This window comes from Jaculus jaculus, chromosome 13 (assembly GCF_020740685.1).
Source record: "Jaculus jaculus isolate mJacJac1 chromosome 13, mJacJac1.mat.Y.cur, whole genome shotgun sequence".
Taxonomy (NCBI): Eukaryota; Metazoa; Chordata; class Mammalia; order Rodentia; family Dipodidae; genus Jaculus; species Jaculus jaculus.
In genome coordinates this window covers 26,285,119-26,311,755 of record NC_059114.1, presented here as the reverse complement: position 1 = coordinate 26,311,755, position 26,637 = coordinate 26,285,119, and the positions used below count along the sequence as shown (strand labels likewise).

The 26,637-nt window shown below is 53.2% G+C and overlaps 2 protein-coding genes across 5 annotated transcripts in view; one reads left to right on the top strand and one right to left on the bottom strand.

Annotated features, from left to right (window-relative positions):
* The window catches only part of Tpcn1 (two pore segment channel 1), a 67,994-nt gene extending 42,669 nt beyond the window's left edge, over positions 1 to 25,325 (top strand). For both annotated transcript variants that reach the window (XM_004668465.2, XM_045132453.1), the window contains exons 6-28: positions 387 to 517; positions 1,144 to 1,232; positions 3,641 to 3,675; positions 4,142 to 4,200; positions 4,398 to 4,497; positions 8,783 to 8,899; positions 9,127 to 9,251; positions 9,757 to 9,805; positions 10,243 to 10,306; positions 11,886 to 11,930; positions 13,806 to 13,862; positions 13,941 to 13,994; positions 14,493 to 14,565; positions 15,616 to 15,723; positions 16,515 to 16,586; positions 17,058 to 17,147; positions 18,176 to 18,291; positions 18,793 to 18,839; positions 19,484 to 19,552; positions 19,638 to 19,722; positions 21,330 to 21,469; positions 21,633 to 21,713; positions 23,239 to 25,325. In XM_004668465.2, coding sequence (XP_004668522.2) covers positions 387 to 517; positions 1,144 to 1,232; positions 3,641 to 3,675; positions 4,142 to 4,200; positions 4,398 to 4,497; positions 8,783 to 8,899; positions 9,127 to 9,251; positions 9,757 to 9,805; positions 10,243 to 10,306; positions 11,886 to 11,930; positions 13,806 to 13,862; positions 13,941 to 13,994; positions 14,493 to 14,565; positions 15,616 to 15,723; positions 16,515 to 16,586; positions 17,058 to 17,147; positions 18,176 to 18,291; positions 18,793 to 18,839; positions 19,484 to 19,552; positions 19,638 to 19,722; positions 21,330 to 21,469; positions 21,633 to 21,713; positions 23,239 to 23,358 — 1,926 coding nt within the window. In that variant the 3' untranslated portion in view covers positions 23,359 to 25,325. The remainder of the gene's footprint in view (positions 1 to 386; positions 518 to 1,143; positions 1,233 to 3,640; positions 3,676 to 4,141; positions 4,201 to 4,397; positions 4,498 to 8,782; positions 8,900 to 9,126; positions 9,252 to 9,756; positions 9,806 to 10,242; positions 10,307 to 11,885; positions 11,931 to 13,805; positions 13,863 to 13,940; positions 13,995 to 14,492; positions 14,566 to 15,615; positions 15,724 to 16,514; positions 16,587 to 17,057; positions 17,148 to 18,175; positions 18,292 to 18,792; positions 18,840 to 19,483; positions 19,553 to 19,637; positions 19,723 to 21,329; positions 21,470 to 21,632; positions 21,714 to 23,238) is intronic.
* Positions 25,326 to 25,471: 146 nt separating this feature from the next.
* Slc8b1 (solute carrier family 8 member B1) overlaps positions 25,472 to 26,637 on the bottom strand; it is a 34,982-nt gene continuing 33,816 nt past the window's right edge. For all 3 annotated transcript variants that reach the window (XM_045132973.1, XM_045132972.1, XM_045132974.1), the window contains one exon: positions 25,472 to 26,592. In XM_045132973.1, the coding sequence (XP_044988908.1) occupies positions 26,395 to 26,592 (198 nt within the window). In that variant the 3' untranslated portion in view covers positions 25,472 to 26,394. The remainder of the gene's footprint in view (positions 26,593 to 26,637) is intronic.

The window sequence follows — 26,637 nt, the reverse complement described above, 5'->3', positions numbered from 1 at the left end:
CCTTGTGACCTCAGTAGGACCATGTCAGAGTGGCTCTTGACAGTGTGATGACCATGCACACCTGTCCAGATTGTCTCCAGGAGAGCAGAGGTTAGACCTCTGGGCTTCCTGGTGCTGGTGTGGTCGCAGGGAGCGTGCTGGTGTGTGTGCACAAGCTGAGGAGAGGTTTTGCAGCCCGTGCCTACAAGGAGCTGTTGGCACATTTCCTGCCTGCCACTCCCCAAGTGCTGTAGCTGGAGGGCTCTTTTGGCCCTGTTGAGGTGGGGGGAGGATGACAGAAGGGCAAAAAGCAAGTGGACGCCAGAGAACTGGGCTTGGTCTCTGTGGGCCTTTTCTCAGGGGGCTGGGCTGGAGTGCTGACTGTGTTCTGTGCCTGCTGCCTACAGACCTCTGTGCTGGTGGTACAGTTCATCGAAGCCACCGTGGTGCTGGTGCGGCAGACATCCCACGTGCGGGTGACCCGCGCCCTGCGCTGCATCTTCCTGGTGGATTGCCGGTACTGCGGCGGTGTGCGGCGGTAAGGTCCAGGGCCCGGCACATGGGTCAGGTGCTCCTTGTTGTGTTGCATTGCCAGGTGTTCCAGGCTAGGGAGCAGGAGTTGCCTGTGGGGGCAGTGTAAGTCCAAGAGGGCTCCTCCCTCTGAGCACGTAAGCTCCAGGTCCAGCTTCAGCAGCAGCAGCCTCAGGCCAGCAGCTCAGCAGCCCTCCCGTCTAGGCCACAGCACTGAGCTCAGAGCAGACCAACTGCTGAGACCTTTAGAGCCTCCATCCAGCGCTTGGCTGGGGTGCTGTTGGTGACAGTGAGCTGTCTATTTATCCTTTGTGCTCAAACACCGGAAGCAGGTAGCACAGTTCTAGGTCACGTTACATGCCTGCTACCTCCCACCTATAGAAGCTGACCTTGGCTTCCAGCCTCCAGGCCTTTCCTCTCCTGCCAGGGTGCTGCCATCCAATGGAGGCGGCTGTGTGTGCCTCACCTACCTTGGGTGTACTTGTCACCCACTGGGTGAGGGCCTCAAGCACATCAGGCTGAGCATGGTGTCCCTTTTTGGTACAGTGAGATGTAGTCAAGTATGTGCCCCACCCCAGGAGGCTCAGACAGCCCTCCCAGGATGCCCCTCAGCTAGCCCGTGTGTCTCCCCAGCAACCTACGGCAGATCTTCCAGTCCCTGCCACCCTTCATGGACATCCTTCTGCTTCTGCTCTTCTTCATGATCATTTTCGCCATCCTCGGTGAGTGCCCATCACCCAGAGGCAGCGTTTCCACAGTGTGTGCCTCCTCCAGGCTGCCGTAGCAGCGTTGTCGGCCGGTGGTTTAGAAACAGGGCTGTAATTCTTCCTGGTTCTCATGGCTGCTGTATGTCCACTCCCGGGTGAGGTCATTTCCAGATCTGTAGTCCCAGGCCTACAGTGTTCTGGGGTCTTTTTTCTCTTGAGACAGGGTATTATGGAGCCCAGGCTGGCCTACTCTTGTGTTTTGTGTGTATGCGTGTGTGTGTGTGTGTTATGTGTGCGTCTGTGGTGCATGCACATGTGTGTACAGATGTGCACACCTCATGTGCATGTGTGCAGAGGCCAGAGGAGAATGCTAGACGTCCTTGGTCACTCGTCTGCTTTATTTCCTTGAAATCGAGTCCCTCTTTAGACCTGGAGCTGTCAGTGTTTTGGTCTGACTAGCTGACCAGTGAGCTCCGGCACTGTCTTGTCTTCACCTCAGCACTGGGCTTCCAGGCATGTGTAACCATGCCCAGCTTCTTACCTGGGTGCTTGGAATAGGTAGGACTCAGCTCCTCATCCTTTTTTTTTTCCCCTGAGGTAGGGTCTCACTCTGGCCCAGGCTGACCTGGAATTCACTATGTAGTCTCAGGGTGGCTTTGAACTCACAGTGATTGTCCTACCTCTGCCTCCCGAGTGCTGGGATTAAAGGCGTGCACCACCATGTCTGGCAGTTCCTCATTCTTACACAACAAGTGCTCGTACCCACTGAGCCACCTCCCCAGCCCCAGGCCTGGAACTTTTGCTTCTCCCCTGCCATCTCCTAGGCTGAAATTGCAGGCATGTGCCACCACTCACTCTTGGTGGAAACTCACTTGTCTTCTCCATGTGGCTGAGAGCATTTTTCCAGGTTCAGGATCCCAAGGACTCATAAACAGCCCATTTTGGGAGGGAGTGGGGAGACCTTGCCCCAGGGCCTGGCTGCAGGACCCCTTACATGTGACTTGGCTACCCTCAAAGCCTAAGGTTGCCAACCAGAAGTGCGGATCCCAGATCCAGCCCTTAGGTGGGTAACATTTGGTCTGAACACTTTGACAGGCTGACCTGCAATGTACTATGTAGTCTCAGGGTGGCCTCGAACTCATGGCGATTCCCCTACCTCTGCCTTCCAAATGCTGGGATTAAAGGTGTGCACCACCACACCTGGCTCGAGCCAGCATTTTTTTTTTTTTTTCAGGAAGTAACGCAAAGAAGGCGGCTATTTATTCCATTCCTGTACTGTTACACTGTGAATGATGAAAATGACATTATATTTTAAAATACTGTTGGATCATGGAAAATGCTAATAAAAATTAAAAATAAAAATAAAATAAAATACTGTTGGAGTTTTACTCTTAGCTGTCCATACTTAACCACTTTTTTCAACACATACTCCTGAGACCCATGATGGTAAACAGAAAAATATAGGAAACCTTATTTTTAGTTACAAACTATTTGTTAGTGGTTGCAAATTCCTAGATTCTGGGGTGATTTGGATTGGTTTGATTTTGCTTTAAGCTTAACCTTTTAGGGACTAGAGAGATGGCTTACTGACTAAAGGTACTTGTTTGCAAAGCCTGATGGCCCAGGTTGAGTTCCCAGTACCCATGAAAAGCTAGATGTACAAAGTGGTACATGCGTCTGGAATTTGCTGCGGTAGGAGGCCCTGGCATGCCCATTCTCTCTCTTTCCCTCTCTCTGTCGAATATATATATAATTGTTATTGTTGTTGTTTGAGGTAGGGTCTTATTCTAGCTCAAACTGACCTAGAATTTACTATGAAGTCTCAGGCTGGCCTCAAGCTCCCAGTGATCCTCCTACCTCTGCCTCCTGAGTGCTGGGATTAAAGGCGTGCGCCACTAGCTATTTTTTATTTTTTTATTTTTTATTTATTTTTAATTTTTATTAACATTTTCCATGATTATAAAATATATCCCATGGTAATTCCCTCCCTCCCCACCCCCACACTTTCCCATTTGAAATTCCATTCTCCATCAGATTACCTCCCCATTACAATCATAGTAATTACATATATACAATATCAACCTATTAAGTATCCTCCTCCCTTCCTTTCTCTACCCTTTATGTCTCCTTTTTAACTTACTGTCGAGCCAGCATTTTAAAAGTAGATTTTATATAAAACTATAGAGTTCTGGCTTTTTTAAATTAATAGGCCTAGCAGTGCCCAGGTATGTCCCCAGGGGGCAGTGGGTTCGTACCCAGCAGTACTTGCCCTCTTCAGACAGCATGAGTGGTCCAGGTTCTGAGGTCCCCACCATGCTCTAGTGCCCTCCCCCCATGTCCTCACTCATGCTCTGATTTGGGGCCCTGGGTGTGGGGCTTCTGCTCTAACCCTGCCCTTGGTCGGTTTTTCTTCCATGCTCCAGGTTTCTACTTGTTCTCTCCTAACCCTTCTGACCCCGTGAGTAGCCTGTGTCTTTGTTTCTTCTGTTATGAGGAGGCTTTCCCCTCAGGCCGGGTGGCTGGGGGCAGAAGTGGGGGGAGTGACCCCAGGCCATATTAGCAAGGGCATCTTGCTTGGCTTCTCGTACCCAAGAGTCCCTGTCACTCAGACAAGCCCGTTTTCCCCAAAACCAGCGTGGGAATCCCCTCAACTGCCTTGAGGGGAAAGTTTCCAGGATCAGGTTGGAACATTGGGACATTCTGGTACAGAGCAGTTGAGAGGAGCCAAGCTAATTGCCTGACTGTGTGGCGCTCTGGGGAAAAAGATCCCCGAGTTGGTAGCCTGCTTTACGAGGCTCTGGCTATGTGTTCTGCCTATACTCCACTGCTCTGGAGCTCCTCGCAGCAGGGAAGAGGATGGCGTTGCTGGGCGCCACTGCCGCTTGCTCTCCTTGTCAGCACCGTCCCCACTCTGTCCTCTCTAGTACTTCAGCACCCTGGAGAACAGCATCATCAGCCTCTTCGTCCTTCTCACCACAGCCAAGTGAGTCAAGGCTTCCCCTGCTTTCTGCCCACACGTGTGCTGGGCTGTCTCCTTTCTAGCTGCTCTTCTCCCCTCTCAGGACACAGGACTGGGTGGAGGGCAAGGGGCTGGCTAGGGCACAGGAGAGGGGCTGTCCTTCACAAGACATGTCCTTGAGGGAGAGGAGGGTGGGCCCGTGCGTGACCTTTGCTGCATAGCTTTCCAGACGTGATGATGCCTTCATACTCCCGGAGCCCCTGGTCTTGCGTCTTCTTCATCGTGTACCTCTCCATTGAGCTGTACTTCATCATGAACCTGGTGAGTGTCACCTGCAGCAGGGTGCGTGCATGCACAGAAGTCAAGACTACCATGAGACAGAGAAGTGGGGAGGGAATCCCAGGCCCATGGTAGGCTTGTGCTATATCTTTTTCTCTTAGTGCAGCTTCACACAGTACTAGGTTTAGGCTGTGATCCTGTTTGCCTTACAGTAACGCCAGTATAAGAACTATACACTTGGGAGGCTGAGGTAGGAGGATCACTATAAGTTCAAGGCCACCCTGAGACTACATAATGAATTTCAGGTCAGTCTGGCTAGAGTGAGACCCTACCTCAAAAAACAAAGCAAAAGCAAACAAAAATACAGAAAGAAAGTTGGGTTCAGAGAATACTCTGATAAGAGGAACGCAGAGTGCCTGAGCACACTGTCCTTTGGAGATGTTCATGGCGGGTAAGCCTAGAGGACCAACCTGGGGGCTTCCTAAGTTGTGCATTGTGGCCAACACTAGACTCTTAGACCAGTGCCAAGAACCCACAGCAATGCCGTGGACAGAGTGGGGCGTCTGTAGGGTCTTTTAGGCATTGCTTGTTTTTTTTTTTTTTTGGTGCTGGCTGTCTTAACCTAGAGTCTTCCTCATACCCTCCAAGAGCTCCACATCAGAATCCCTAGCCCGCAGTCCTCATTTGTAAGGTTCTTTATTTATTTATTTTGAGGTAGGGTCTCGCTCCAGCCCAGGCTGACCTGGAATTCACTATGTAGTCTCAGGGTGGCTTTGAATCCACAGCAATTCCTACCTCTGCCTCCCGAGTGCTGGGATTAAAGGTGTGCATCACCATGCCCAGCTCATTTGTAAACTTCTTTAAAGCAGCCTCACACATCTCCCCCACAAGCAGGCCTCACATTGAAGTGGAAAGCATGTTCTCTTTGTAAACTTGTAAAATCTCCTAAAAATTTGTGGTTTTAAAAGGTCAGCCTGGAACTGGAGAGATGGCTCAGCAGTTCAGACACACATTTGCAAAGCCTAAGGACCCAGGTTCAATTCCCCAGAACCCACTTAAGCCAGATGCACAGGGTGGCGTATGCATCTGGAGTTTGTTTGTAGTGGCTAGAGGCCTCAGCCTTCTCTCTAATAAATAAATAAAATAAAATAAATTTTTTTTAAAAAAGAGAGACAAGGAGAGAGAGAGAGGCAGATGAGTAGAGAGAATGGGCACATCAGGGCCTCTAAGCCACTGCAAATGAACTGCAGATGCATGCACCACCTTGTACATCTGGCTTACATGGGTCCTAGGGAATCTAACCTGGGTACTTAGGCATTACAGCAAGTGCCTTAATCACTGAGCCATCTCTCCAGCCCTCATTCTCTCTTAAATAAATTTAAAAAAAATTAAAACAAGGTCAGCCTGTGCTAGAGTGAGACCCTGTCTTAAAAAAACAAAACAAAACAAAACTTTTTTTTTTGAGGCAAGCCCAACAGACTGACCTTTTTGTTTTTTATATGAGAGAGTGAGAGTGAGAAAGAGAGAGAGAGAGTTGGGGGGGGGGAGAATTGGCACTTCAGGGCTTCCAACCACTGCAGTTGAATTTCAGATGCATGTGCCATCTTGTGCATATGTGCAACCTTGCATGCTTGTGTGTCTGGCTTACATGGGACCTAAAGAGTCAAACATGAGCACCAGGGCCCATTGGCCAGATGTGGTGCACACCTTTAATCCTAGCACTCAGGAGGCAGAAGTAGGAGAACTGCCATGAGTTCAAGGCCACCCTGAGACTCCATAGTGAATTCCAGGTCAGCCTGGGCTACAGTGAGACCCTACCTTGAAAAACTAAAAAAATTAAAAATAAAAAAAAAATCTAACATGAGTCCTTAGGCTTCACAGGCAAGCACCTTAACTGCTAAGCCATCTCTGTAGCCTCCTTTTTGTGATTTTTAGTTCTCCAAAACCAGAAGTGGGGCTGGAGAGATGGCTTAGTGGTTAAGTGCTTGCCTGTGAAGCCTAAGGACCCCAGTTCAGGGCTCGATTCCCCAGGACCCACGTAAGCCAGATGCATAAGGTGGCATGTGCATCTGGAGTTCTTTTGCAGTAACTGGAGGCCCTGGCTCGCCCATTCTCTCTGTGTGTGCCTCTTTCTCTCTGTATCTGCCTGTCACTCTTAAATAAATAAATAAAAATAAACAAAAAAATTTTTAAGTGAATTGCACTGCCTCCCTATTTGTTGTTGGGTTTTTTGTTTGTTTTGGAGGTAGACTCTCACTGTAGTCCAGGTTGGCCTCAAATTCATGATGATCCTCTGTCTGCCTCCTGAGTGCTTAGTTTTATTACAGGTGTGCTCTACCACACCAGGCAAGCTGTTTTTTGTTTTTTTTTTAAATTTGTAAATCACTGAGAGGCATCAGGGAAAGCAGAGCTGTGCTTCTCCTCTGCTGTGTCACCACAGAAGTCTCACTTGAAAGACTCCCCCCCTAAGGTGAGGGATCTCCCCATCAAGTGAGCAGCTCTGCAGCAGATACTGTCCATCTCACTGTTCATCACCATGGCTATCAATCCAAAGCCCCAGGTGGACACTACTGTGGAGCTGGCAGAGAAGGCGCACCAAAATTCCCTGCCCTCCAGACATGTCGCCCAGCAGGGGCTTCCCAATGCTCAGCGCTCTGGAAGCTCCCCAGACTCTGCCCTTTGAGATCTCACTGCAGCACAGGCTGGTGGAAGCATGGGTGCCCGTGTGGAGAGCACGTCCTGCCATGCAAGCAGGCTGAGTGGGGAAGCCCGGCAGGCCTGGCTGCTTCAGCAACCTCCCTGCCCACCTGCACAGCTTCCGTCTTCCGGTGAGGCAGGCAGGACCCGTCTGCCCTGAGCAGGCTCTTGGGACTAGGACCGGGGAAGGTCGGAGCACTTCTGTGTGGCCACATTGAGTCACAAAGTTGGGAGAAGCTGGGTGTGTGGCACATACCTATAATCCTGGCACTCAGGAGGTGGAGGCAGGTGAATGGTAAGTTCCAGACCAGCCACAGCTACATCGTGAGTTCTGGGCTAGCCTAGGCTCCATATGAGACCTTATCTCTAAAAAGAGGGGCAAAGAGGTTAGAATCCCTTATGACCCTCCTTGGGAAAAGGAATCCTGGTTTCTCTGCGTAGGGGAAGGAGCTGGTAGCTAGGTAAAGACCAAAGCCACATACATATGTGACATATTACAAGCTGTGAGAAGCTAGGGCCAAGGTTAGCAAACAAGGGCCTACTACCCAGATCCACCCATAGGCTGTTTTTGTGAAGTTTTGTTGGCACACAGCCAACCCCGTTAGTGTAGTTTTGTCTGTGGCTGATTTTATGATGTAACCAGTTCATGTGCAGGGTTGAGTGACGTTGCATCAGAGTCCATGTAGCCTTCATGTCCTAAAACCATTGCTCTGTGGCCCATTATAGAAAACATGTGCTCATCTCTGATCTACATTTTTAAAATGGGGGCCAATTTGATGGGGTAGAAGGAACAAGAGAAAACTTATTTTTTTCTAGGTAAAGTCTCACTCTAGCCCAGGCTGACCTGGAACTCATCCTGTAGAATCAGTCTGGACTCGAACTCATAGCTATCCTCCTACCTCTGCTTGCTGAGTGCTGAGATTAAAGGCATGTACCACCACGCTCTGGCTGAGAAAGCCTTTTTTTTTTTTTTTTCCTTTAGTTTTTCCAAGGTAGGGTCTCACTGTAGCCCAGGCTGACCTGGAATTCACTGTGTAGTCTCTGGGTGGCCTTAAACTTACAGCAATCCTCCTACCTCTGCCTCCCAAGTGCTGGGATTAAAGGTGTGCGCCACCACACTTGGCTTGAGAAAAAAATTTTGAATGGCACAAAGTGTCTTTCAGATCTGATGATACAGGTTGCCTCATTAATAAGCTGACTATGCTCTGAGGTGGTTCCAAAAGGTTCCTTCCTCTAGTGCAGGCCTTGTCCTTCCTTTATTTCTGAGGCCTCACACAAAGCTGTGAGTCACAGGAAAAGGGACCAGGGCAGGATTGGGAGGCTTTGGGATTAAAGGGCACATAGCCTCTTCCCCTGGACTGTCTTGTCACCTGGCCAGTCAGAGACAAGCTTTGGTGGACAGAAGAGGAACCAGGCTGTGGGAGGAAGGGAGGGAGAGTCCAGTCATTATGTCTGCAGAGAGAAATATGAGTAGCAATTACTACCTGGCTTGTCCTCAGCTGTTGAGCAGCTTCCTGTTCCAGGAAGTACAGCTGAGGGTCTCCTCAAGCCCTTGGAGCAGCAGAGAAGGACTGCTAACTCCTCCAGACCAGCCCAGAGGGAAGCTAAGGCTCCCTGCTTCTGCCCATAGCTCCTAGCCGTGGTGTTCGACACCTTCAATGACATTGAGAAACGCAAGTTCAAGTCTTTGCTGCTGCATAAGCGAACCGCCATCCAGCACGCCTACCGCCTGCTCGTCAGCCAGCGGGTAGGGATCAACGGGGTGGGCCATGGGTGGGTCGGTATTCAGTCTCCTTTCCTTGCCCAGAGTACCACTAGGTATGGCAGGGCTAGTGACCTCCCCCTTCCGCCCCCGCACCACCACCACAAAGCAGCTCTCCTGCCCATGAGAGAACAAGCAGGCACCCTGGGTTCTTGCGCTGGGCATCAGAGTGGCTAGGTTCTGCTCTTCCACGCACTGTCTTCCCTCCCCAGAGGCCTGCAGGCATCTCCTACAGGCAGTTTGAAGGCTTGATGCGCTTCTATAAGCCCCGGATGAGTGCTCGGGAGCGCTTCCTGACGTTCAAGGCCCTGAATCAGAGCAACACACCTCTGCTCAGGTAAGAGACAGGTTTCCTTCACAGGGTTTCTCGCATAGATTATATTCATCAGGCATCTTTGAAGCCATGAAAGCCCAGCTCCCTCTGTTCCAGGCTGGCACACGCACAGGCTGGCTCTGCTCAGAAGCACTGAGCCTAGGGGCTCTTAGTGCAGTGTTGGTCACCTGGCTGCTGGCACCAAAACCCTGTCCATTTCATCAGGTGCTGTGTGCTGTGGAGGTGAGAAGCAGCCACTCAGTTTAAGCTTTATCTACCCTCCTTATACCCCGAGAGCCTCTGCTGAAAGAGGCTAAGTGTCCCTCTAAGCATCATGGTGACCAGGGCAGGAACTGTCAGTTGCCATGGACTAAGAAGATTGAGTCCCAGGCCCTCAAGAACAGAGGTGCCTGGGATGAATACCACTGGTGCTGAGAGCAGGGCCTACCTGTGAGAGGTGGCCGTAGGCAGGCGAGGGAGCTCCGTGGCACGTGTGGTGACTGTCTCCTGTTCACTTTGTTTGCGTCAGCCTCAAGGACTTCTATGATATCTATGAAATTGCTGCCCTCCAGTGGAAGGTGAGTGCCCTGTGGAGCAGAGGGGGAGGGGCAAGGAGGAAAGGCCCAAACCCTAGCCCTGTCCCTGCTGGAGCAGTGGGCCTGGGAACCTCAGCGACAGCAAGGACCCAGCCCCATGTCTGCACTCACGTTGCGAAGCTGTGTTGTGTCAAGAGTGCTGAATCTCAGGCCCGTAAGCCATGGTGTGACATTAGGCAAGTGCCCCCCTGCTCAAGGTTTACCTGGGACTTGAGAGGGTGGTCATCCCTGCCCTCTCAAGTGATGGGCTGTGTGCACTTGAGAGCTGCTGGGTCACCCTGCAGGGAATCCGCTGTCGCCAAGATCTCTGAATGAATGCTGTTCTCAGTGTAGCTGGGTAGGTGAGCAGCAGGGGAGCCGTGCTGCCCTGTCCCGGGTCCCTGTCCCTGACCCCGTCTCTGTGCGCTGCTGTCTTCCAGGCAAAGAAGAACAGAGAGCACTGGTTTGATGAGCTGCCACGGACAACCTTCCTCATCTTCAAAGGTGAGGTGGGGCTGGAGAGATGGTTTAGCGGCTAAGGTGCTTGCCTGTGAAGCCTAAGGTCTCAGGTTCCACTCCCCAGAACCCACACAAGCCAGATACACACTGTGGTGCACACATTTGGAATTTGTTTGTAGTGGCTAGAGGCCCTGGCATGCCCATTCTCTCCCTCCCTCTCTCTAATAAATAAAAATTTTTTAAAAAAATTAAGCCAGGCATGGTAACATATGCTTTTAATCCCAGCACTTGGGAGGCAGGGGTAGGAGGATTGCTGTGAGTGAATTACAGGTTGGCCTGGGCTAGAGAGAGAATCTACCTCAAAAAAAGACAACTTAAAAAAACCATGGAATCAAAGGTAAAGTGTGCATGGGGCCTGAGTGAGACTGAGCAGGGAAGCGCACTCTAGGATGTGGAGTACTACCAGTCGGGCATAATCTCCACACCGAGGAAGCCAAGGCAGGAGGATGGCAAGCTGGACATTACCCTAGTGAAACCCTGCTCCCGGGGAAGAGAGAGAGTAAAAAGTATCAGTCAGATGCTGAGGCTGTGCTATTTACCTAAGAGTGGCTCTTGAAGGATGGGGCAATGGCTCAGCAGGTAAAGGCACCTGCTTGTCGATTCCTCAGTCCCCACATAAAACCAGATGCACAAAGTGGCACATGTGTCTAAAGTCTGTGGCAGGAGGCCCTGGTGAGCCCCTGCTCGTTCTTTCTCCCTGTCTCTTTCTCTCAAATAAATAATAATTTTACAAAAAGAGTGATCCTAGCCAGGTGTGGTGGCACGTACCTTTAATCCCAGCACTTGGGAGGCAGAGATAGAAAGGTCGTTGAGAGTTTGAGGTCAACCTGGGATTACATAATGAATTCAGGTCAGCCTGGGCTATAGTGAGACCCTACTTCAGAAAACCAAAAAAAGAAGGAGTGATCCTTGGGGGTGGGTGGGTAGGGAAATAGTATGGTTTATTGTATATATTTTATGGAAGTTGTCAATTAAAAAATAAATTAAGCTGGCATGGTGGCACATGCCTTTAATCCTAGTATTTGGGAAGCAGAGGTAGGAGGATTGCCGTGAGTTCAAGGCCAGCCTAGGACTACAGAATGAATTCCAGGTCGGCCTGGGCTAGAATGAGACCCTACCTTGAAAAAAAAAAAAAAAGAGTGACCCTTGGTACCCTACCAGTTTTGAGGACTATGTGGGGTATGGCTAGCCCACAGGCAGTTTCGTGTGCAGTAAGCTCGAAGAGAAGATACTAGACTATGTTTTGTGCTTTATCCTGTAGCTAGCCCCTTGAGTACAGCTGTTCCTCCATCTTCTTTAGAGGTGCTAATGCCTCAGATCCACTGAGCAGCAATGTAAGCTTCCACAGCAGTCAGCAAGTCCCCTCTCACGTTGCCCGAGCAGCCATGGCCAGTGGCTGTGGTCTGGAGTGGGGCAGAGTGGTGTCCCCGTCTCTCTCGGTCCAGCCCTTCCTCCCCTGTCCCTGCATGAGTACTGTGGCTGCCCACATGCAAAGACTGTGAGGTAGGAGGATGTGTTCTTGCCTGTGCGCATTCTCATACTAACCTTTCTTCTCTTCAACCAGGAATCAATATCCTTGTGCAGTCCAAAGCCTTCCAGTATTTCATGTGTAAGTGTGAACCGTCACGGCTCTGGGCCCCTGTCCTCCCCAGTCCTTTGCTCTTGTAGAAGGGCAAGAGGCAAGAATCAGAAAATGCCTAGCATGGCGCTGGGGGGTGTGGCTCTGTGGTGGGCACTTGCTTGTGTGAGGCCATGGGTTCCATCCCCAGCACCCCAGGAAAGAGCAAGGGTCCAGGGTTCCAGTATGTGTGGAAGCAGAACAGTTGTCATGCCTGCTGTGTGCCCAGCACCAGTGTCAGTGGTCATTATCTCATGGCGACTCCCTGGGCATCAGGACCTTACTCCCACTCTGCGTCCCCTCTGTAGACCTGCATCTTTGGCAAACATCCCAGAACCACAGTGTGATGAGGTACATGGTTCTCAGTTTGCTTTATCTACACATTCAGCCCTAACCTTGCCTCTTGCCTCAGTGAATTGAGGCAGCAGGGTTGTTTGGCCTCTGTTTTGTTTTGCTTGTTCCCAGGGTACTTACTTCTGTAACTTGGCAGTTACATTGGGAGTCATGTGGTCTGATGGGGTAACCATAGTCACATGTGGCTGTTTACATGTAAGCTAATTGAAAATAAAAATGCAGCCAGGCACGGAGGCTCATGCTTTAATCCCAGCACTCACACACGCACAATAAATTTAAAAAATAATCTAAAGAATTAAAAGAGTGGGGCATGGTGGTACACACCTGTGATTCTAGCACATCTGAGGTAGACAGGAGGATCAGGAGTTCAAGACCAGTCAGCTACATAATAAGGTTAAGGTCAGCCTGGACTACATGGTGGCTCAAGCCTGTAATCCCAGCACTCGGGAGGCTGAAGAAGGAGAATTGCCACAAGTTTGAGGCTGGCCTGGGCTGCATAGTAAGACTGTCTTCCCACAAACAAAGTCTGCATATGTACACGGCTCCCGTCTTGCATAGCCGAGCCGCCTGTATTACTTTTTCCACACTTGTATTCAGCTAACAGCATGTAGAGAGTGCTAATAGTGATATGCAGAAATGGTCTGCATTTCTTTCTGTTGGGGGTGGTGTGCCATTTTCTGACAGAATTGTAGTCAACTGAGCCTGTCTCCTGTCGACTGTCTTGTAAATAGCAAGACCATGACTAGGTCCGGCCCCCAGAAGCCAGTGAGAGTGCCAATGAAAGGCTTGGGGTGTGTGCAGTGTTGCTGAGCAGTCCATGAGGTCATTTTAAAGTCAGGTGCCCTGGGCAAAGAAATGCCTTCAGGGTTCAAACGTCTGTGTACTGTCCAGCCTTGATGCCATCTGAGCCCCTCCACTGACTGTGGTGACAAAGAATGGTGCTTTTATTTATTCCTGGCTGCATTCTGAGAGAAATCCCGGGTGGACTGTGCTTCCTGGTAAGAGTGCTGAGGAGCAGCACTGAAACCTCTCCGTCCCACCTTCCAAGGCCCAGGGTCCATTGCGGAAGAGGTGGTGGAAAGAACATAAGAGTCAAAGGAAGGGTAGGACGCCTTACGTGCTCGTCCCAACACAAAATGGCCTGGATATCCATGATCTCACAGTGCCTGACACTACCTACACAGACCATCAAAATAGGAGGAAAAGATCATGACATCAAAATAAAAGAGAGACTGATTGAGATGGGGAGGGGATATGATGGAGAATGGAGTGCAAAGGGGAGAGTTGGGGGGAGAGAATTGCCATGGTTTATTGTTTATAATTATGGAAATTGTCAATAATAGTAGAGTGCTGAGGAGAAGGAAATTCCCCACCAGATGGATGTGTGGCACAGCTCTGAGAGGTGCACACCCAGGGCTTCTTGGAAATGAACCAGCACCACAGTGGCATTTGTAGGTTGTCAAGCCTGCTCATCCTGTCTCCCTTTATTTCCTGTCTCCATGTCTCTTTCAGACTTGGTGGTGGCCATCAACGGGGTGTGGGTTCTCGTGGAGACATTCATGCTGAAAGGTGAGCCCCAGCCAGGGCCCGGCCTTGCCCCGCTCAGCACTGCTGGCTCACCCCAGCTGCTGCCTCTCTGTCTTGCAGGCGGGAACTTCTTCTCCAAGCACGTGCCCTGGAGTTACCTTGTTTTTCTCACCAGTAAGTGTGGGATGTGGCTTCTGGCTGCCTGCTTAAATGTGGCTGTGAGCACTCAAAGTGGCTTTGGCATGGTGTGGCACTTCCCTAAAACAGAACCTTAAGCTGGGTGTGGTGGCACACGCCTTTAGTCCCAGCACTCGGGAGGCAGAGGTGGGAGAATTGCTGAGAGTTCGAGGCCACCCTGAGACTATGTAGTGAATTCTAGGTCATCCTGGACTAGAGTGAAACCCTGCCTCAAAAAACCAAAAAATCCAGAACCTTAAAGATCCCCCATCTCAAAGATCAGAGAGTTAGTCTGAACCCTTTCCCCTACTTTATGCCCCTTAGTTCACACTGCCCCCCCCCCCCCAGAGCAAGCCAGGTCCAGCATGGCCAGGCCCACTTGACCACATGTGACCCTTCAGCTTTCCCCTCAGCCTTCTCTAGCTGGTCTGCTGCCCTTGCTCCAGGCAGAGGAGAGGGCATAGAACAGCTGCTGATCACCTCCTCCTGTCACAGTCTATGGGGTGGAGCTCTTCCTGAAGGTGGCTGGCCTGGGCCCTGTGGAGTACCTGTCCTCTGGATGGAACCTGTAAGTGGACTGCATGCATGGTCACTGGGGCCCACTCCCTACCCACAACCAGCAGCCAGGCAGCTCTGAAGACACAAGGGGCGGGGATCTGAGGACAGCCATGTCCTTCCTATCTCAAGCTGCTCTGCTTGTAGGTCTAGATCTCTCCGGGGCTGGGCTCTTATCTGAAGGTTTGGAGTGACCACCCCAGCTCACAGAAGGGCCCCCGTGGTTGGCATCAAAGAGAGTTTCCGAGCCGGGTGTGGAGTCATGCAAGTGTCATCCCAGCAGAGGTCAGGAGCTTCTTGGCAACATAGCAAATTCAAGGCGAGCCTGAACTCCAGTACACCTCTGTCTCAAAAACCAAAGCAAACAAAAATCCAACCAACCATGTAGCCTCACTATGGCTCTCAAGGTCACTTGCCCTGTGTTAGTTCACTCACCTGTAAAAATCACACTACACTGACGAGGGCTGTCCCAGAGTAAAACCAGTGACTTATAGCGGAAGAAATCCAGGTGCAGTGGGCACCCCAGCCATCCCAGCTGTGCAGGAAGAGAAATGGGAGACTTTGCAACAATCAAAACAAACGGGCTGGGAGTGTATGAAGGAGGCACTTGTCTAGTAGACGAGGCCTTGGGTCTCATCCCTAGACAGGCCCAGAACAGCGCAGACAGGTATCTGCCTTGTGTGTCTAGAAAAGGGAATCTCATAGGAAGCCCTGCCCTCTGCCCTTCGTTCCTCAGGTGTGGATGGGCTCTAGGGCCTCCAGGTATCTAGGGTCATGTTGAACTGAGGCTTCTGCCCTGTCATTAGACTAGTGCGGGGCCCTCAGATACAGGTCCAGACATTCACACCAGGGCTCAGAGCTGTGAGGCTGACACCCAGACTTGTGCTATCCCTGGACCCAGTCAGCTGGACTTAGAGAGGCCCCAGGATGACAAGTGGATTCTGAGATGGCACTGTGGGCCTTCCAGTGGCTAGCGTCAGTGGCTGAGATCAGGGTTGGCACAGTGGGCAGTGAGGAAGGCTGGGGAGTCACTGATGGACGGTTGCCTCTTCCCCACCCCCAGGTTTGACTTTTCTGTCACAGCATTTGCCTTCTTGGGACTGCTGGCCTTGGCCCTTAACATGGAGCCCTTCTATTTCATCGTGGTCCTGCGTCCCCTCCAGCTGCTGAGGTGACCTGCGGGGCTGGGGGTGGGTGGAGGGGAACTGGCCAGGAGTCTTCAAGCTAGTTGTAGGTAGCGAACTCCTGTCAAAGTGGCACAGACAGGGCCCCATCTTCACCATGGGTTGGGCAGTCCGCAGACACGATGGCCCTGCCTGGTGGAACAGTCGCCTATAGCCTGAAGGAAGGGCCAGGACACTCACATGTCAATTTCTGAGTCAGAGCGTGTCCACCTCTGAGTAACAGGAAGGATGGCCAAAGCCCTTCGTGTTTGCCTGGCTTGGCCTCTAGTATAGGGCACCCTCCCTTCCTGGCCTTGGCACCGACAGAGCCTTCCTGCTGAGGGTGTGGGCTCTCAGCACCTTAGCAGTCAGACTTGCCGGGGCGGCCAGTGCGGTCCCCACGTCCCCTTCTGCACTTCTTCCTGATGGAGGCTTACAAGCTATCTCAGGCCAGCTGAGGAGAGGCCCCTGCCACTCATCCTTCCTCACCACCCTCATGTCTGCAAGGTGTGGGAGGCAGTCCCTTTCTTGGATCTGCCATACGGTCTTAGCTGCCTGCTTTGTCGTCTGTCCTATGCTGTGAGGAGGCTGGTACAGCTCCATGGCTCCCCAGAGGGTCTCGGTCTGCCCCGATGTCCTGCGGCTGTCACCCTCCTATACCATCTATACCATGGTGTATGAGCTGCACGGGAAGCAGGCTCAGCTAAGGGAGGCCTTGTCCTCCTCACGTGGAGAGTGGAGGCAGGCTGTGGCACTCTCCTGCACCTGAGCCTAAGTGCCGCTCTGTTCCTCTGCTCAGGTTGTTTAAACTCAAGAAACGCTACCGCAACGTGCTGGACACCATGTTTGAGCTGCTGCCCCGGATGGCCAGGTACTGCCTGCCTCTCAGCCCGCAGGTCCAGGCAGCGTGCAGCTTCTTTAGGGGTCCAGGGGGAACCAGGGTCTGGATTCGGGGGTCTGGAGGGTCTTCAAGGAGATGGAATCTGGACCATGCAGGTCCCCTTGGCAGACTGGCTGCCTGAACTGTCTAGTGGGGAGGGTGGGGGGCTGTCAACTCACTTACCACCTGTGTCTGCGTTCACAGGTAAGGGGTCACCTGTGAGCCTACCTTCACAGGTAAGGGGTACATCTCTGGTCAAGGGGCGTCTGTCCCTAGAGACTTGAACCAAGCCGTTTCTGCCCCAGCCACGAGCTACGCGGCCCCTCCCCTGCAGGCGCACTCCAGTGGTCCCTGGCCGGGGCTAGGGGCATGCCTCCCGCAGTCCGCGCCGGGGTCTGTGGCCGCGCTGCAGCCTCCACTGCCCCCGCCCGCCCTGACCGCCCTGTCCCTCTGCCTCCCCAGCCTTGGCCTCACGCTGCTCACCTTCTACTACTCCTTCGCCATTGTAGGCATGGAGTTCTTCTGCAGGCGCCTCTACCCCAACTGCTGCAAGTGAGTAGCCCGGTGGCCTCGGGTTCAAAGCGGCCTCCCAGCACAACCACCCTCAGATCCTGAGCTAGGTGCACCAGGGAGCCAGTGCCCCCCCCACTGACCCCCATCCGTGCTCAGGCCTCCATCAGCACACCCTTCCCCCAAAACCAGAGCAGCCCTCCGGAAGAGGACATGACCTGGCAAGGGAAGAGAGCACACAGCAGGATGGTGATGGGGTGGAAAGTTGGGGCCTCCCTCCCTTAACCACCCTTTTACCCTGAGCATCCACGGCAGTCAGTGTGCTCCACCCTTGACGCACTTGCTGTCCCAACAAAGTAATAGTCTCTTCTGGACTCTGGGTGTGTCAGGCTGAGCACATCACCAGACCCATCGCAGTGGGTCATGCACCTGGCAGGACCCCAGCCACCAGGGCACTTCCACAAGCACGCATACATTTCTGACTGCCTTTCCAGGGTGAGGGCTTGAGTCAGGGCCTTCAAGCAAACCCCCTTGGGGTGCAAATGCTAGACGTTTAGGAACAATGGCACAGATCTTTAAAATTTTTTTTTGCTTATTTTTATTTATTTGAGAGTGACAGAAAGAGGCAGAGAGAGAGAGAAAGAATGGGTGCACTGGGGCCACCAGCCATTGCAAATGAATTCCAGACGCATGCGCCCCCCTGTGCATCTGGCTAATGTGGGTCCTGGTGAATCGAGCCTCGAACTGGGGTCCTTAGGCTTCACAGGCAAGCGCTTAACTGCTAAGCCACCTCTCCAGCCGAACAACGGCCTGGATTTTAACTGAACAGTGTAAAGCTCAGTACAGGGCCACCATATCAAACCTGGGGCACATGAGCAATGTGTTAGAGAAGGCTGTGGGGGCCTCCCAGGACAGGGACAGCAGAAAATGCTGCGCTCTCACCCAACCCCCTTCTTGCCAGATGCAGAGACAGATACCCAGCGATTGCTGGCAGGGTGATGTATAGACGCTTGTCTCCTGGGAGGTGGCCATTGTCCTGTGACCCTCCCCTGCCCTTGTCTTCCCACCAGCACCAGCACAGTAGCTGACGCCTACCGCTGGATCAATCACACTGTGGGCAACAAGACTGTGGTGGAGGAGGGCTACTACTATCTCAATAACTTCGACAACATCCTCAACAGCTTTGGTGAGTGGAACCGCAGCAGGATACTCCTGGCCTCGCTGCCTTGGCCCTCCAGGACCTAGAGGTGGCGCTGCAGAGCATGAGGCCTCCCTCCCTGCCCAGCCGCTGAGTCCAGGCAGATCTGGGCTCTTTTCGGTCACCATATCTTAGTATCAGGAGAGAGCAGGCCCTAGCTTCAGGACCACAGCCCAGTGCTAGTCCCAGGGGACTCCGCCCTGTCTCTGCCACCACACTGCGTCCCCCAGCTCAGGCTTTGGTGTTCCACTATGCTCCCCAATTCCACAGAACAGCCTCTCAAGGGGAGGGCTATTCCTCCTGACTCCAGATCTGTACCCACTAAGTCCCTCTCCTCACTCCCGGGCTGCTGAGGCAAAGGGCCTTCTTGGGAACGCTATGGTGGCAGGACTCCCTGTGGAGCAGGCTCTCAGGAACCCCAGGGTGGGCGCTGCCCGGGAGAGGCCCCTCACTTTGACCTCGTGGGCTTCTCTCTTCCTCCTTCCACAGTGACCTTGTTTGAGCTCACTGTTGTCAACAACTGGTACATCATCATGGTAAGCTGCCACCATCCCATGGCCTCTCACAGGGTGGTGTACATTTCCCTTCCTGTCCCCATAGGGTGTGGGGTGCTGGGGTGGTCTCTGGAAGGTCTGTGTACCTACTGTCCTCTCATTTCCCTGTGTACCCACCAGCCAGAGATGGCTGCTGTCAGCCTGCCTCTCTGACACCTTTCAGCATACGGCGGTAACGGTTCAAACAGCATGGTATGCTGGTCCCATGTGGCGCACCTGTTGTAGGGTGAATGACTTTTTTTTTTCCCCTCCCCAAGGTAGGGTCTCGCTCTAGCACAGGCTCACCTAGAACTTACTATTTTGTCTCAGGGTGGCCTTGAACTCACAGCGATCCTCCCACCTCTGCCTCCTGAGTGCTGGGATTAAAGGTGTGTGCCACCACGTCTGGCTTTTTTTTCTTTTTAACTATTTTTGAAACTCTCCTGTTCATCCCACTTGAGATGAAGACCTTCTGAGCTGGCAAACCCAGGGAGCATAAGGCCCTTGAGTCTGTCCCTCATGCCCACAGACAGATCAAGGGGTCCGGTGAAGAGTAGGTGTTGCCTGCCAGGGGCCTGAGCCTTAATGGACTGAGGAGCCAGTGGGCGGGGCTGCTCATGAACTCACTTACTGGCGCACCCCTCTAGGAAGGCGTCACCTCCCAGACCTCCCACTGGAGCCGTTTGTACTTCATGACCTTCTACATTGTCACCATGGTACGTCCCAGAGCAGCCCACTTGCTCCTTTGTGTCCCTGTCAGAAAGAGCTGTGACACCCACATGCCTCCTCTCCCTCGTCCAGGTGGTGATGACCATCATCGTGGCCTTCATCCTAGAGGCCTTTGTCTTCCGGATGAACTACAGCCGCAAGAACCAGGACTCAGAAGGTCTGTGCAGGCGGCAGCCCCAGGCTCCGCCTTTCTGCTGCTCATCTGTGTACCGTGCTTGCTGTCCCGGGCAGCCTAGCGGGTCTGCCACCTCTTGTCCAGCCCACAGTGGTTCAGCTTGGTGCCTGGCTTGTGTGTCCAGGTCTTGTGTTTGCTTGTGTGGATTGTCACATATCTCAGAGCAGAAAACTGCTCACGACCTAATTTCTAGCTTAGGGCTGGAGAGATGGCTTAGTGGTTAAGCACTTGCCTGTGAAGCCTAAGGATCCCAGTTCAAGGCTCAATTCCCCAGGACCCACGTTAGCCAGATACACAAGGGGGTGCACATATCTGGGAATTCGTTTGCAGTGGCTGGAGGCCCTGAAGTGCCCATTCTCTCTCTCTCTCTCTCTCTCTCTCTCTCTGCCTCTTTCTCTGTGGCTCTCAAATAAATAAAACTAAACAAAAATCTAATTTGCAGCTTAGAGCAGAGCCCACTTATTTAGATGTGCTGCAGAGGCAACACAATGTCCCTTCTACAGCCCAGTGGCCTGGCTTTACATTGGCCCCACTTCCTGGTGGTACAGCCTTCTGCATACTGACCCTTCATTTTTAGCATTCTCCACCCGTAGCTGGGGATGTAGCTTAGGACCATCTGAGCTGGCAAGCCCACATAGGACGTGCAAGGCCCTGGGTTCCGTCCTTAGCACTGAAAGAAAAAAAAAACCCATTCCAGAACTGCCTGCCCACCTGTCAGAACCTGTTCTCAAGCTATGTGCCAGGCTATCTGGCAGTTTTTTAAGTGTGTGTGGGGGGGGGGGGGGTGCCTGCATGTTTGTATGTATGTATGTGGGTACACATGTCTATGTGTGTACATGGAGACCAGAGGTTGATGTTGGCTGTCTTCCTCAGTCTCTCCGCCTTATTCTTTGAGACAGGGTTACTGAACCTGGAGCTCACTGATTTGGCTATATTAGCTGGCCAGCAAGTCCTAGGTATCCTCCCGTCTCTGCCTCTGGGCTTCCAGGCACACACAGCATGGGTGCTGGGATCAGAACACAAGTCCTTAGCTCGCAGAGAAGCACTCTACCCACTGAGCAACCCTCCCAGACCCCTACCCCCATTACATTTGTTTAAGATAAGATCTTGCCACATAGCATAGGCTGGCCTTGAACTGGAGATCTTCCTGCCTTAGTACCCTGAAAGCTATTTCTTCTTCTTTTTGTTTAGAGACCCCTCCTCCCAGAGCTGTATGATTTTGCCATTTATTTGGTATTTTGAGACATGTAGCCCAGGCTGCCCTCAAACTTACGTAGCTGAAGCTGGACTTAAACTCCTAATCCTTCTGCCTCAGCCTCCCAAGTGCTGGGATTACAGTGGTGTACCACATTCCCTGCTCCTCCAGAAGCCCCTTGTGCCCTGTAAATTGCTGGCCAGACCTACCCTTCTGACATGCCAGCAGTGGGAAGGAAAGGAGGGAGCTTTGGGTGGCTGGGGTGGGGCACAGGACACACAGCCAGCACTTGCTTGGCAGGAAAGCTTGAGAGCCTGTAACTGGGTGTGGAGGAGTGGTTGGGGGCCCAGCTGGATGAGGGGGTGGTTGGGGACCCAGGCATTTCCACTTATAGTGGACAGCGGCATCACCCTCGAGAAGGAACTCTCCAAAGACGAGCTGCTCACCGTCCTGGAGCTCTATCGTGACGTGCGAGGGGCCTCCTCTGATGTCACCCGGCTGCTTGAGACCCTCTCTCAGATGGAAAAATACCAGGTAAGGAGCCATAGGCCTTAGTAACAGAGGGGCATGCACTAATTTAGCACAGTCCCTTCCACTGACAGTGGGCGAGAGGTGGCCATGGCCGAGCACCAAGGTTCTGGTGTGGGTCAGTTCTGCGCCACCTGCTGCCAAGCCTCACAGCCTCTCTTCTCCCCAGCAAAACTCCCTGGTGTTTCTGGGACGGAGATCCAGAACCAAAAGTGACCTGAGCCTGAAGATGTACCAGGAGGAGATCCAGGTACGCCGTGGGCCCGCTGCTCTTGGGGAGGGACCCTGCTGGTTGAGGACTTGCGATCCTGAGCCCCTGCTTGGCCTTGACCCTCTGGCTCGCTTCCGGGTGAGGCTGCTTCCCCACTTCGCCTCCTGTGTGGCCAGCACCACTTGCGGCTGGTCCTGGCTAGAGCTGTGGACACACACATGGGCAGTAGGGGAGGGAACAGAGGGGCAGGGGCCCAGCTACCTGGCTAGGCCTGTGTTGCTTCCCACTTCCGCCCAGTGTTGCCCACAGTGTTGTCCACTGCATCCGGATTGCTCAGCTTTTCATTTTAAGGGAGGGAAAAGTCACTTTTTTTTTTTTTTTTTTTTTTTTTGGCATCTCTTCCCAATCTTTTCACATTGTCAACTGTTGAAAATCTGAGTAGCACACAGGCTGGCACTGGGCCCTTCCAAGAGAACCCAAGCTCCCTTCCATGTGCCAGCCCTACTTGGGGTCTTCTCTTCCTCTCGGGCCTCCTGGATCACCCAGAAGGGCCCCCTGCAGCAGCCTAGCAGGTGGGGCCTTCAGCTCCCTCCAACATTAGAGGTTGTGATCTGCTTCCTGGGGCAGGAATGTGGGACACTGGACACTCATCACAGACACGTAGAAGTGAAAGGTATTTGGTGTCCAGCGCCAGTCCCATGGGACCAAGGACAGTCTGTGCCTCATAGGCATCAGGGATGGCTACTCAAGAGCTCACAGTGTGGAGAGGGGTCCACTTCCAGCCTCCTCTCTAGCCTGCCCATCTGCTCCATGCCTCAGTTTCCCCTCTTTTAATGAGGGCACAGACATTGGCCAACTGAAGTATTCTTTTAAGGTCTGAAGGGTTGTGGTCTGAGTTTTCATTTTTATTTTTTTGAGGTAGTGCCTCACTCTAGCCCACGCTGACCTGGAATCCACTATGTAGTCTCAGGGTGGCCTCAAACTCATGGTGATCCTCCTACCTCTGCCTCCTGAGTGCTGGGATTAAAGGCATGCGCCACCACGCCCGGCTGGGTTCTTTTCTTAAAATGGGAGAAGCGGACTTTGTGGGTGAGCTGCTGGATTTTCCCAGAAGGCTCTCATTCTGGGTGGCATGAGGGTGGCAGAAGCAGTGTGGGAGTGAAGACACTCAGCTTCTCATCCTGGGTCTCTGGGTGCAAGATGAGGACACAAAAGGGGCACCCAGTGGAAGTTGCTCTGAGAGCCTCACAAGGTCACGGGCACACTCAGGGCAGCGTGTCTGTCCCTGGCCTTCTGCAGACTGTGTGCCCAGCACGTGGCACCAGCAGGTGTGTGCCTTTAGCTCATAAGAAGGCATAGGCTTGGTGGCAGTTCTCTGGAGAGGCCCAGAGGTCTCAGAATCCCCGCATTCCATGCAGAGGGGTGTTCATTCCAGTGGGTGGGCCCATGGGTCTGTCTCTGTCCATCCAGCGAGCAGAGGCCACTCTGCCGCCCTGTGGGCCATGTGGCCCCAACATCAGTGGGTGGACAGGACAGCTCTTGACGTTGCCTGCCTCTGCTCCAGGAGTGGTACGAGGAGCACGCCCGGGAGCAGGAGCGGCGGCGGCAGCTCAGCAGCAGCGTCCCTGGTCACCCTGCCTCACTGCCACCCAGCAACCGCCAGCGCTCCCAGACTGTCACCTAGCCCCCGCTCGCCAAGCCACCTCTTCTATGCAATAACACAATATCCGTCACTAGAGTATCAAATGGGTGTGCAGTGTGCACATTCATATATATGCACATATTTACAGACAGAAAAAGACCAGCTGGGGCTTGAACCACCTTGACCGTCTTCCTGAGCTCTAGACGCCTGCTTGGCCCAGGGGACCAGGCCAATCTGAGATCTTCCTACTGTGGAAAGCTCTGGAAATGTGCTTCTCAAGAGGCCCCTTGGATAGGCTGTGCCACCTCCACAGGCTAGCCTTCCCAGTGGGAACATGAGGTGGATCACCTGCCTTCCTGCTGCTTTTTGCTCTTGTCCCCTTGATTCCTAGCATCTCCATCATAGATGTTTGTGTCTGGCATTAGGGGCAAAACCACTTAGGAAGGACAGAACCCAAATGACCCAGCATGGTATTTGTAGATGATAATGTTCTAGAGTATTCCTTTGGGAGACCAGAGCCCAACTGGAAGCTTGATGGGGGTCAGGCTGTGCTGGGCAGTAGGAGTTGGCGCTAGCCAGTCAGTGCACTGTTTGCCCACACTAGGTCTGTTTGACCCCCATTGTGAAAACCCTGCAGCTGCTTCCTGGAGAAGGCAGGCAAGTGGGCAGCGTGAGCAGCTGGAGGCTGGTGAGGCAGATTCCTTGAGTATGCTCACTGAGCCCTTCCGTGACCCACCGGCTAAGCCAGGGACACTGTGGTGGGTTGAGGCTCGTCTGAAGGCAGCGGCCGCCTGCTGTGTACTGTGGGAGCTGCAGGGGGATGGCGGAGCGATGGCACAGGGCCATTCGCTGCCCGTCACAGCAGCCCAGGCTGGCCAGCACTGTGACCACCACACCTTGGGCGGCTGCCCTACCAGGACTGCGTCAAAGCAGGCACTGGGTTCACCCCTAGTTCTCAGAAGCAGAGGGTGTTGGCACAGGATGGATGGTGTGACCCCTTAAACTGCCTTCTCCCTGCTGCCTGTGGGAGTTCTCTGGTAACGCAGCAGGGTGGATGTGTGACCGTCAAGCCCACAGGGGCTGTCCCAGAGTGCAGTGGAGGCAACAGCAGTAGGGTAGGTCACGTTGGTCCCACTGGCCACCACTGGCTGCAGAGGCAGGGGATAGAAGGCCACGGCAACAGCCCCATCTCTGCCTGGCATCCTAGCTTGTGACCACCTCTGCTGCCTCTCAGAATGGGTGGACAGAAGAGGCAGCGGAGCTGGTCACTGGGAGCAGGCCTCACAGTAAAGATAGGTGTGTTCACTTTACATGAAGCACAGCCCTCTGGGACCAGGGGACTGCCATTGTCCCCTCTATCTCTGGAGGGCCATCAGCCCTTTCCAGAGACGATCTTCATTTTCACAGCTGGGTGCCTTAGTTTTTGTATCAGAATGGCATTTTGGAAGCAGGAGGAGGGCCATCCTCTGAGGAGGTCCTGGGGCCTCTGAGCATCCAGCCTTTTTCTAAGTTCTTCCTCTGCCCCAAGGGAACAGGGCCCGAGCGGTGGTGGGGAGACCTCTTCCTGTGCCCAATCCCAAGGGTGGTACTGAACACCCTGGATTGACCCAGGACCAGATGTGATGTAGAGGTAGTGCTAACAGGTCAGACTACAGCCAATCACCCCAACTGAGGACTTTGGGACCCCCATCTTGCTACGATAGCCCCCAAAGCCCCCATCACAGCTGAGTAGGGCAGGTTAACCCTGCCAGTGGCCCCACACCACAGTCTGGCAGAGGCAGTGATGGTATCATGCTCCCCACGAGGCCAAGGCACCCTTGAGGGGACAGCATCAGTCCCCCCTCCTCGCTCCCCCCCACCCCCGCCTTACTCCACACCACACGGACAATCATTTTATTTTATATGGATCAGGAGCAACGCTGTAAGGTTTTGTACATTGGTGATTTGTTACCTAGAAACCCACTGTGCCCAGGTTTCTGGCTTATTAATAAAAGAGCTTCTGCTTTGTAGATTTGACTGCCACCTCTTGACTTCTGGTTTGCGGGTGGGTGGCCCCATGGCCATGCCTGACCCCTCCCCCCCCCCCACCCAGCCTTGCCACAGAACCCTGTAGTCAGCCAGCTGTCACCAGCCGGGGAAGGAAAAAGTCTTCCCATCTACTAGAAATTGCTCATGATTTATTTGGGTAAACAGTTGAAACTTCCCTAACAGCAGAACAGCAGTCAGGCCAATTAGTGACCTACTGAGAAATCGGTCACCCGAAGCGCGGAGGCCCTGGGGGAGGAGGTGCTCGCCCTGTCCTTGGTTGGCCAGCATATGCCCCTGATTCCCCCCCCACTGGCCCAGGTATGCCCAGGGCCCAGGCTGGTTCCTGTTTTCAGAGTTGGGGGAACCAGAGCTCCGAGCCAGAAGTTCTAGAGCCGTTTCCCAACATGACAACTACTTGTGTGGCAGGCCCAGGTGGTTTGGAGTCATCACCAGTAGCGTGTATTACCATCCATTTCACCTGTTTCTTTTGGCTGTATTAAGACTGACTGCCAATGCGGAAACTAACGGAGGCTGGTCCACACAGTGCGCTCCATGAAGCAGCTCTAGGCCCCAGCCAGGTTACCAGTCCTCTGAGCCAGTATGGGCAATGGTTGAGCCCCAAGGTGGAGACCCCAAAGCCCAGCAGAGGGTGAAGGGGTACCCTTTATAGATACCGTAGCTCTAGACACCTCCAGCTAGGTCCAGCCTTTCAACTCACCTCTTCTGGGGGTGCTGTGGTCACTTGGAATCCTGTAGCTTTTGTGTGGACCTGTCTCCAGCAAAGCCAAGGCTACTGAGTTCCTGCCTCGTGGTCATCCAGAGTCTTACGGCTTCTGTCTGGAACTGTCTCCGACAAAGCCAGTCTGAGTCTTGACCTTGAGTCTGCAGACGCCCTGCGGCCAAGCCCTTCTGCTGTGCACACCGCTGACTCCAGATCTCCCTCAGCAGCCAAATGGGTTTGCAGAAGGTGCCCGGCCCCAGTCTTCCCCTCGGAAGGCATCTGGGAGCCTCCTCTGCCATCCCCTGCTCCGTCAGGCAAAGTGACTTAGGTCACACACTTTTCAGGCGAATCACCCCGAATTCCGTGAGTAAGGCCACGAGGAGGAAGGAGAAGTAGAAGAGGAGCAGGCAGAGGCCGTAGGCTGTGCTGAGCCGGAAGCACTGCAGGGGCACGGAGACCAGGGAGAGGACGAGGCTGAGGCCCAGAGCACCAGCCAGCACCCACACCAGCAGTCCATCTGGCTCCAGCTGTGGGGAGAACAGGAAAGGTTGGCTTGCTGGCCGCCACAGGCA